General features: G+C 50.0%; 1 protein-coding gene across 4 annotated transcripts in view; it reads left to right on the top strand.

The window, feature by feature from the left end:
- FNDC3B (fibronectin type III domain containing 3B) overlaps positions 1–11,447 on the top strand; it is a 365,496-nt gene that overhangs the window by 318,216 nt on the left and 35,833 nt on the right. For 3 of the 4 annotated variants that reach the window (XM_045297449.1, XM_004704080.3, XM_045297450.1), the window contains 4 exons: positions 147–319; positions 2,188–2,301; positions 2,521–2,670; positions 6,616–6,896. In XM_045297449.1, the coding sequence (XP_045153384.1) occupies positions 147–319; positions 2,188–2,301; positions 2,521–2,670; positions 6,616–6,896 (718 nt within the window). The remainder of the gene's footprint in view (positions 1–146; positions 320–2,187; positions 2,302–2,520; positions 2,671–6,615; positions 6,897–11,447) is intronic. The other variant, XM_045297448.1, reaches the window with a different exon arrangement.

The raw sequence follows: 11,447 nt of genomic DNA on the forward strand, positions 1-11,447 counted from the left end.
TTTTTTTTTGCTGGAGCGGGCTTGCCTTTGGAAGAGAGAGACCCAGGGCCGGCCGCCTCCGTGTTGTAAAACGTGTAGAGAGCCAGGGGTGCTGTGGTTAACTGGAAACCCATGATGGCCTGAAGAGAGTCATTCTCTGTCCCCAGATGTCCCCGCCTCGGAGAGTGGCTGTGAGGTGTCGGAGTACAGTGTGGAGATGACGGAGCCGGAGGACGTGGCCTCCGAGGTGTACCACGGGCCCGACCTGGAGTGCACCGTGGGGCACCTGCTTCCTGGGACTGTGTACCGCTTCCGGGTGAGGGCTCTGAATGATGGAGGGGTAAGTCCCAGGCCTGACGCCTTACATCTCGCGTGCTTCACCAGAAAAGCGCAACCCACTGCCTTGGAACTACTGCCGGCTCACCGTGTCACCGCGCCCTGCAGGAAAGAGTAGACTCGCCTGTAGGGTTTTCTGAGCCCATTTTCCGAAGCAGATTTCCGTAACCCCTTTCTCCCACAGAACAGCTGGAAGGTTCCAACTGCCAGCTCTCCCACGAGCAGCCGGTCTCTTTAAGCCCTCTGCCACCAGGGCTTCTCGAAGGGTTTCATGGTTACTTCTTTACCAACTGTCGAGGTCGAGCCCATGCCCACTGGAGAATTGTTCCGCCGGTCACCTGTCCAAAGTGGACGGCCGTTAAGAAGTGCCTAGAAATCTTATTTCTGAACGGAGATTTCAGAGACTCCGTCCTAGGAAATGTGCGTTCCTATTGCCCTCGTTTCGACCAGTCAGGCCAGAGCTCAAGGCCAGGAAGAGCATTACGTCGCTGAAGGCGCACTCGGTGGTGTTCAGGATAACCTCCTGCCCTCTAGTTTAAGGTGACCAGACGTGACAGTCCCGATTTTTAACAATTTGCCCCGCGTCCCGCGGTGTTTTTAGAAAGTCCCAATTTTTGGAAAGAAAGCACGACAAGCTAGGGTATACGGTTTTTGGCTGCCATGTGGCTATTTCGCCAGGATATGAGTTTTATCAGTGGTGTCCCGCTTTAGCAATGTTAAAACCTGGTCACCTTACTTTAGTTGAGTGTGCTGATCAGCTGTAGGAAACGAGGCCCTACTAGAAATCTGCCCACGGGTGCTCTTTGGAAGCAAGGGTGGTGAGACTTTGGACATGGTGTCAGGAGAGGCCAGCCCCTGGAGAAGGTGTGAGTCTCTAGCGGCCATTGGTCTGAGCAGTGGGCAGCTCGGTGATGCTGAGAAGCGAGTGAACGTCTACACCTTTCCTAACGGAGCCGCTGAAGACGCTACGCTGAAACAATCTGAACAGAGCATTCAGTTTCACCACAGACGCTGCCCGTCCTGAGAAGGACATCCAGAATGTGATCATCAGCTAACAGGTCCCGGTAGATTTTGTGCAAGAAAAAAGTTAAACTTACGTCTGCCCCTGACTTCATTTCCATTGATACCCTCTGAAAGAACCTTAGGACAGGATGCTGCGGTCGATCGGAAGGAGCGTGTCTTTGTTTCTGATGTACAGTAAAGGGAAAATGGTTGACGAACCAACTAATCTTAGACTGTGGATAAACATAGATGTACACAAGAAGGCTTCAAAAAGTTCATTGGGGGGGAAATAATCGATCTTTCATTTTCATTTTTCCATGATCCTTTGAAGCCCCCTCGTACATGCATGATAGACTGTGACCCCACAGGGAATGATACACAGTCAACTGAAAGTAAAAGTCATTAAAAACACAAACCTACTGCTGCAAGTCAACGCTAACTCATCGCCACCCCATAGGGCGGGGTGGGACTGCCCTTGTGAGTGCCCTTCCCCCTAAAACATCATCAGGCAGTATTTTGTGACCGGCGGCTTGGATGGTTCAGGGGACACTTCTCGCTGTGCGTGTGGGAGTCCCCGCCAATGTAGCTCAGCCAGCAGCCCCCTGTGAGTGTGGGCTCGTGTGCTGACAACGTGCAGTAGCATGTATAGACTCTGATGGACTTGGAACGGTGACCAGTCCTAACCACGGGCTAGCGCAGGACAGCGCTTTGCTCCACTGTGCATGGAGGCCCCATGTGTTGGAGGACCGCAAGGTGACAGCAGACCACCACCCCCCACTCTGATTTGATTATGAGCTCTTTACATGCAAATGCATTCACAGGAACCGACACAGGTGACCATACAAAGCTGTATGTGTGTGTCTTTTCCAGTACGGTCCCTATTCGGACGTGTCAGAAATCACCACTGCTGCAGGGCCCCCTGGACAATGCAGAGCACCTTGTATTTCGTTGACGCCCGATGGATGGGTCGTGGTGAGCTGGGAGGTAAGCCGGGCCCTCATTCTGCAGCCGTTTCTGCACCTTCCACGTGACCCCTGGCCGCCATTCCTGAGAGGGAATGGAGTGTCCCTCTCACTCCGTCCGTATGTGTCTGAAATATCCCAGGGCATCTTGCTCCCTTTCCCTGGTTGTCACTAGCTGAACACCAACACAGGCATTGTGACCAGGTGGATTTATCAACGGCTTTAATTGTCTGCTTTCCAGAGCCCGGAAAGTTCTGGAGCCGACATCTCCGAGTACAGGTTGGAGTGGGGAGAAGATGAAGACTCTTTAGAACTCATTTACCATGGGACAGAGACGAGCTTCGAAATCCGAGACCTGCTGCCCGCAGCACAGTACTGCTGTAGACTCCAGGTAGGTCGGCACTATTACTGCAGCCGGTACTCACGGGCACAGTGGGCACCTGACTCCAGGCCCCTCACAGGCCACGAGGAGTGCGGAAAGCATCCCCTTACACTTAGCAGAAGTTCAGCTGTTTGAATCTATTGCCATTTACCTCTTTTTATCCCAGAAATCAAAAACAGCCCCCCCTGTTCTTCCCTCTTTTACATCCCAGTATCCTTTCATCTGGCTGTCAAGTCACTGAATAACATGCTGACCCCACTGGGGGAAAGGCAGGCCCAGTGCCACCAGGGACGGGGCCTCTCTGATTCCCCCTGCGATGCTCATGGCAGTGGGGAGCCGCTGAGACAGAACTGGCAGGGGACGGAAGCTGCATGTGCCAGCTGGCTAAGCAGAGCCCCAAACAGACACTAAAGAAAATTGGACTGGCCCCCGCCTGACACCCAGCGACAATTATCAAGGCTGGTCATTCTCATCTTCCATGGTGGAGAGCAAAACAGAGTACGGTCAAGAACAAAAGTTGCTGGCTCATCGCCAAAGCCGCCTGCCCACCCTTTAAGAGCGACAGTGCTTGTGGGCTTACGTGTCGTTCGTTTTATGGGCTTGGCTACAGGCCTTCTCCCCGCTCCGTGTCCTCTTCCTCTTTGGGGGACAAAATAGGGATCTTTGCCCATTCGTTTCCACGTACCCGGTAACATTTCCTGAGCACTGTTGTGCCAGGAGCTAAGGGTGCTGAAGATGCTCAGGAGACAGCTGAATCTCAGATGTGGTGCCTGGCGTTGAAATAGTCTGTCTTCACCCACAATTCCTCCAACTCCTTCAAGAAACAGAGATGCGAGATTTTGGTTTCCACCTGGCTTACGGCCCGGCTCACACTGCCCATTCCGAGCACAGTGCTCCATTTCTCTGGCCTCTGCAGAGGAAGCATGGCCCCCATCCATTCGTTTTCCAGGCGACTGAAGCTTGTCTGTTAAATGATGGAGCCTGTGTTGTTGTCCGCTTTTCTGAGTGAATTCTTTCATCCTGACATCATGCCTCCGCCCTTCTCGATTAGATGGGCCCTAATTAACCCCATGTCGCTGAGGCACCTGACCTGATGCTTACCATCGTGGCGCAGAGTCACAGGTGGGGGGGGCAGGTTGCCTGGTGTGGAGCAAGGCAGGTTCGAATGGAAGAGCAGCCTGCCACAACAGGAAGTAGCCGTGCTGCCCTCTGCTTTCTGCGTGTTGAGTCTCCGAAACGTCCGTCGGCTCTGTGCCTTCGTGCCCACAGCTATGTTGTTGCTGAGCCCTGGCTTCTTCCCCAAATTGCACCTGAAACGACGTCCTCAAAAGAAAGAGTCCGCCTAAGACTCGCCTCCCCCTAGTTTTACATCCAGGAGTTGAAACATAATTTTCACACTCCTATACCTGTCATTAAAACCAGGCAGACAGTTAGTGTGAGGGAGACAGTGCTTACAAGACTGCCATGACTCACGCTGCTAAAGAAATGCTACCAAGAGAAAGACCTCCTGAACCGGATTGATTTCTCGCTATGTACAGACCCAAGGCGAATTGGTTTTATTTGCATTACTATAAAGTCAGGTGAAGCCCAAATGTGCCTTGGACTGTGTCACTCTTTAGAAACTGGAGCGTGTGAACACGTACAATTTGGCGCTATAAAAAAGGAGCAAAGACTTACTTGTTCAGTAGGTTCGCCCAGGAAATTTTTCCCCCACTTTTCCTTCGAAATATTTTGATGAGGAGATGCTAAAATAATACTAGCCCCGTGAGGTGTGTTGTGCCCGATACGGATATTATTACTTAACAAAGCATACCTTTGAACCAGTGGTTAAGGGAAGAAAACGTTTTCGTATGGACAAGCTGGTAAAAGAATTCTGGAACCCAAAAAGGAACTCTATGTGGTAGTGCGTATTTGCTACATCTTTGTAAGTCGAAAATTTGTTTAGTTGTGAACTTTTTTTTTTTAAGTAAGCAAATGTTAGAGTAAAACTTGGAAAGCCAGGACCGTCCAAGGAGGAAAGCTCAAACATTTCCCACCGGAACACGGGGCGGACAGTGGCAAGATTGCACCCTGTCCAGGGCAGTGCTGCCCAAAATTGGCACTCAGGGGTCTCACTGTATTGGACTTAGATTTTTCCCACTGGGAAAGTGGGAGCAAAACACCTAATGTTGGCCAGACACTTGGCCCGAGTTTTACGTATTAGCCAGTTTAGTCTTTGATGTTGTTTATGCGTTGGACTGCTAACCCCAAGGTCGACGGTTCAAAGCCCCCAGCTGCTCCAGGGGAGACAGATGAGACGCCCAGCTTTCGTAAAGACTTCCAGCCTCGGAAACCCGTTCTCGGCTTTCTGCGAGTCAGAATTGAAGGCCGTGGATTGGGTTGTTGGATGCCTGTTTTGCAGCTGAGGAAATAAACGCAGAGACGCGAACCTGCAGATCACATGACTAGTAGATGATGGAATAAGCTGTGCGCCGTGCCTCTCCAAGCCGTGGCGGCCGCCGCCTCCCCGGGAGCAGAGTGATGGGAGGCCTGAGACGGCAGCGCCACGGACTGCCACCATGGCTCACGTTTCTCCTCCGTGATAAACCTGCAACTTAGGGAAAAAGCCCCAACTATACACGTTAAAATGATTCCTGACATTTAACTTATTACCAAAAAGAACTTTCATCGTGAAGCAGGACACGGCTAGGACCAAAAAGTTACAAATTTGATTTTTGTAAAGTTGATTTTGATGCTCCCATCCTGCTTTGAAATGAATAATCAGGCGCAGGTGTTCTAAGTTTTGAAGACCTTTGGTGGAAGAGCTCAAACCACAGTCCTGTAATTCAGTCTTTGTCCATCACTCCTGTGCAGTAGATGAGAACCGAGTTTCAGGGCGTTCACTGTGCTAGAATACGGCCGGATGTTTTTCTCTTCCTTCCACGTATCTGTGAATGACATTTTTGAATTGTATTGGCTTCTCGTCGGGCTGCTCAGGAGACAACAGTGAACCAACCAGACCAACAAACTTGCCATTATAGAAATTGCACTGTAATCCGGGGAACAAAGGAAAGAGACGCCATGTTGGTGACACATGCGCTGTAGGGAAATAGGAAATGAGCTCTGTGGGGCTTTGGAGGAGAGAGTCAAGGACAGCTTGACACTGTTCAGAGAGAGCTCACTGCAAAGGTACACCTGACACCAGGCCTGCAGCAGGTGGCTGACGTGCTCCGCAGACGTCAGGGGCTAAAAGCTCTCTGGACGAAGGGGCAGCCAGTAGAAAGGCCCTGGCGAGGGGGCAATGTCAAGAACTGTGTCCTGGAGAGGGAGTCGCAGGGAAGAACAGTAGGCAATGAAGTTAAATGATAATGGAGGCTTGGTGGGGTAGAGGTAGTGAAGAGATTAGATTGGGCTTGTAGGTTATTAGAAAGACTTTGAAGTTTGTTCTGCATGAAGTAGAAGGACATGGAAGGGCTTTGGGGAGATGATTCTGACTCGTGTTTAAGGAAAATCCCTGTCCCCGTGCAGCGCTTGGCTTAAAATTCAGGTCAACGAATTTCCAGAGCCATCTTGACCACTAAATCTGGGGCCTACAGCATGTCATCCGATGCTTGATGACGCTGTAGTGTTCCCATCCGGTGCTGTGAGATGCATAAGAATACCTGCCTCGGGGTTATTATCACAGTCAGTAAACTGAGATTGGCCATGCAGACACACTGTTCATGTAGAAGGGCACTTCCTAAGAGATGGTGGCAGCCACGTTGTTTTCGTAGGCTTTACTAATGAAATGTATCTGCCAGTCTTTGCAAGGTCGTCTTCAGATCGCAGGGGACCATTTCCAGGGTTGATCCCTATGTTGGAGGTAGATTGAATCTCACTTGAGGGTTGCCAATAGCACTCACAGAGAGACGGGGGGCACTCATTAGCATGTGTGCTGGGTGTAATGGGGACTTTGTCTCACCATTCTGTTCCTAGGCTGTCAATCAAGCTGGCGCAGGGCCGTACGGTGAGCTCGTCCATTGCCAGACACCGGCGTCTGCCCCGGACCCTGTCTCCACACTCTGTATCCTGGAGGAGGGGCCCACCAGCGCCTGTCCTGATTCACCTTCTGTGTGCCTTGTTCTGACCTGGGAAGAGCCGTGCAGTAACGGGTCGGAGATCCTTGCTTACAACATTGACCTTGGAGACACGAGTATTGCCGTGGGTAATACCACCACTTACGTGGTGAGAGATCTCCTTCCGGAAACCACCTACAGGTGAGTGCAGTCCATCGCCAGGGGAGTAAGAACCGGCAGTGCTCAGACATACCAGCACCCACGGCGACACATCTTTCAGCTCCCAAAGACTATAGAGGGGCTGAGATCTAGCCACTTCTAATCACATTAAATACTGCTGAACAGAGATGAAAGTTAGGGTCTAATTGCTTTAGACATAGGAAGACATTACAACTTTCCACAGTTCCTAATTTGCAAGGGCCAGTGTTGCCCACCAGTTGGGGTCAGTTCCTCCCCTTGACAGCCACTCTGTCTCGTCACTGGGATGCATGTCACTCAGTGGACAGCTACTGTTTTGACCCTGCCCTTCCCCACCTTGAAGCAGGGCTCCGACCGCCATCCTTCCCTTGGCCCCAAAGCAGGTACAACTTTACAACGCACCTGTCTGGTAGATTTGACATAAAATTCCACGAGGGGCCAGAGAAGTTCCATCCCACACCACCCCGCAAAAACTCAGTCGACTCCTGCATTTGTCACCTCTTTCTTTGCCCCTCAAGTTCCTCCCGGGATCCAGACACCTCACCTTCCTTCTCCCACACTATTTGTTCTCCAGCGGGGCCTCTCAGCACTTTAAATGTTTCTACTTGGTCCCCAAGTTGCCTCGGCCCACTCAAAATAAGAGCTGCTCGTTGGTTGGGAATACAGTGCAGAAACCACCTACCGTTACACCAGGGTGCATGCACCATTGGGGCATCTCCTTTTAGCCAGCTGAGTTCTTCTTTCCCCAGGGGAAATTCTGAAGCATAGATTGACGTGGCAGTCAGGAGCCATGTCTTTAGGTCACTTCCATCGCCTCTCTGTCTTACTCTCTCCTGTGTCATGGACGGACCTCATTAGGGTGCCGTGAGGAGGAAACACAGTACGTAATGAGCATGTACAGCAGAGCCCAGGAGTGGATCGCAGGTGCACGATAAGCAGTTTCTGTCATTTCCACCATCCTCCAGATCCAAATCTGAAGCCAGTTTCTTTCTGGGGTCAGGCCGGGAGAGGGAAAGGCCAGCCACTAAACTTGCTGCCTAAAAAGTTTTATTCCATGGGGTTGTTTTTTTCTGCAGTGTTTTCGAATCACATGATCTTGTGGAGTACTCTCTTTGTTCCCAGAAGCTCAAGAAAGAATAGCTGTAATATAAAAACACTTCTGTCCTGACAGGTTATATTATCTCTGCCTCTCTTCTCCAGTACCAAATCTCTCTCTTTTGAATAAGTCAAAGAGTATCAGTTGCACTTTAAAAAAAATGATAGTTGTTGTTTTGTTTTTCTTTCATTCTTTAGCATGTATCTACTGGGCATACACCTTGGGGGTATGAAATAATGATAAAGCATTCATACCTCCAGAGTACTCAAGATTTAAGGAACACTTAACTATCGATCCGAGCTGGTAGGTGGTCATGACCCCACAGGGTGAACATGTCACTTGGGCACCAAGTCCTGTGGAATTTGAGAGCACGTGACCGCTGGTTCAGAGTGGAGAAGGAAGGGGAAAGGACGAGGGACTGGAAGAGGAGGTTGGCTTAAAGGAGCTGTGGCTTAACAGCCGAAGAGACCATGTTTGTTTTAGCTTTCTAACCAGTCCCTCCAGAACCAGTGTTCTTTGTTCCTGTTCGCTAAGCCAGTGTTGAGTGCCTCTTGTGCCAGAGGAAATTCGGACATAATTAAGCCTCCGGGACTTTCCCTGGTGAGCATGCTCTGTGGGAACCAGGCCCTGAGGTAGACCTCAAGGGGAAGCAGCTGAGTGAATATCATCACCCAGCTGTTTCGAACACTAGCATTCCAAAATACCGCCTGACCTTGATCCATCGGGCCAGGAGCCCTATGAAAATGCCACACTCCTGCCAGGAGTTTTTGTGTGGACTTTGGGTCCTCACTAATGTCTGTTGTAGTGCAGCCTCAACTGCTCAGGCCAGTCCTGAAATTTTTGCTCAAACTGTATGCCAGGGCTTTTTGGTGTGAAGTGTTTGCTTCCTCTGGACTTTGTGCCCGGCCTTGTTATTGTTGGGAGCTGTCCAGTCGGTGCTGACCCATAGCAACCCTGTGTGCCACCGAACAAACCCTGCCGGCTCTTGTGCCGGCCTCCACGAGCTCGGCTGTCTTGGAGCCCCTTGTCGCAGCCTGTTGTCATCGATTCTCATTGAGGGCCTTCCTCTGTTGTGCTGACCCTCGGCTGTAGCAAATGGTGTCCTTCTCCGGGACCCGGTCCCCGGAGCACACAGCCAAAGTACTTGAATGGAGCCTCACCGTCTTGCTTCTGAGATGCCATAGCTTACAGGGCACCTTAATGCTTGTAAAACGCTGAGGCTTCTGAAGGGTGGCACTGGGCATGTGCTGTGACACTGATGAACAGCTATGCGTCAGATGACTTCTGGAAAGAAATCTTGGGCTCAAGAGCTCATAGGAACCAATGTTGGCAATCTCTGCATAATGAGGAAATGTCCAGTACAGTTGAATTAATCAGTGATATCTTCCACGTAAGTCGCTGATGTAAAGACATTAGAGAGTACCTCAGAATATATTGGGTAGTGGAGAAGATGAAAGGATTTAGTGATGTAGGAGCTAGGGATGGAAACTGCCTTAGATTTGGGTGGTCAAACCACAGGTGCTGTTTAAAAAGCAGTTAGTGAACATCACATAAGTAATCCGGGGTAGAGTACTCTGCCAAGGCTCGTATGCTGAGCTGAAGGAAAAGTGAGTGGAGAGGATGAATCCGTTCAGATAGTTTTTGTGGAAATTGAATAACTTTACATTTTTTTTAAAGGTGGGGTGAGGGGGCAATCTTATGCCGTAGTCATTGTGTGTATGCGTGCATGTGTGTCCAAAATGTAGAAGATTTGGCTGATTGCTGGCCAATCAATCAATCAATCAATCAATCGATTAGGTATTTCGTATTTAACACATAATAAATAGATCAGACCCACCTTTGGTACAGCTTAAGGGAATGCGTATCTGCCAGGCACAGTGCTGGATAGCAGTGCTCTGGTCAGTCCAGTCTTGTTGCTCAGTATGTCTAGAGATACAATTGGCAATGATTACCTTGAGGTACATAAGGAGTATCCCATCAAACTAAAGGTATGATTTTGAGCCAATCTATGCTTACTTCACCTTTTTTTTTTTTTTCTGCTTCTGAAATTGGGCACATTGTAAGTGAACGAATCATCAGTCTGGCTCAAAATTTCCAGTAGGCCAGGGGTTTGGATAAGAGACTCATTTATCTTGTTTGTTTTGGGGTTTTTTTTTTTGGTAGCCCTCACAGTTAGCCATTGTTCTCTCACTCGCTTTATTCCTCCTCAAGGTCATGCTCCTCTAGTGAAGCTGCTGATGCAATAAAACGCACTGCCGTCGAGTCAGCGCTGACTCAGAGCGAGCCTGGAGGGCAGGGTAGAACTGAAACTCTTCATGGGAGTAAAAGCCTCGTCTTTCTCCTGAGGAGCAGCCGGTGGTTTCAAACTGCTGACCTTGCACTTAGCAGCCCAGCTCGTAACCACTCTGCCACAGGGCTCCTCTCTGATAAAATGAACCAAAACCAAACTCACTGCCATCACGTTGAAGCTGACTCATAGCAACCCTGTAGGGCAGGGTACAACTGCCTCTGAGTTTCCAAGAGTGTAACTCGGGATTGCCGTAGAAAGCCCTGTATGTCTCCCACACATCACTGGAAGGACCCATTATTTCTCTCTTGGTGTTTTTAAAACTAACCGTCAGCTTGCAGACAGACTGGTATGGAATTCCACTGTAATACCCTTTTTTTAAGGCATTACTTTCTAATTTACTAGTGGGTGCAAAATTAAATTTGTGTTTTGGTTATGAGAAGAAAAGAAAACGTGTTGAGAACAGAACCATCCTTTTCCCTTGCGCACGTCCAGCCACGTCCAGGTGTGCCAGCTGGAGGGCCCTCAGGCCACCTGCTGCCTCCCTTCCCAGTGCCTTGGCTGCGGCTGAAGTTGCCCGTCAGCCTGGGCATGCCATTGGTGAAGAATTCTAATTTCTAAAGCGTTTCTTTTGTATTTTGTCAAAAATCTCTCTTCCCCTGAAATGAACCCAGTTGAGCCTAGGGCTTCCTTTAGAGCAGTGGTTCTCAAGAACGGGGTACCTGGAGTACAGTAGCATTAGCGTTACCTGGACATTCGATAACATGCAAATTCTCAGGCCCTACTGTATTGGAAACTCTCAAGCAGTCTTCCCAAAGTGAGTGATGCTGCCCCCTTGTGGGCACTGGAATGATCCGGGGGCCTGCAAGCGGATACCTGCACTTGGATTTAGCCTATAGTACTCAAGTTTTTAATTGCCCGTGTTTGGGGTGTGTTTGTTTGTTCCAGAAAAGGGCACAGGAGGTCACATATGTTTGGGGACCTGTGCTCTCGGCCGAAGCCAACCAGCCCTCTGTGCTTAGACCTTTAGGACAGTGGTTCTCAACCTGTGGGTCACGACCCCTCTGGGGGTCAAACGACCCTCTCACAGGGGTCGCCTAAGACCATTGGAAAACATATTTCCGATGGTCTCAGGAACCCAAACACCAATCCTCTATACATCTCCAGGTGG

Source organism: Echinops telfairi, unplaced genomic scaffold (assembly GCF_000313985.2).
Source record: "Echinops telfairi isolate 266 unplaced genomic scaffold, ASM31398v2 ScPeMD7_7420;HRSCAF=8458, whole genome shotgun sequence".
In the NCBI taxonomy this organism is placed as follows: domain Eukaryota; kingdom Metazoa; phylum Chordata; class Mammalia; order Afrosoricida; family Tenrecidae; genus Echinops; species Echinops telfairi.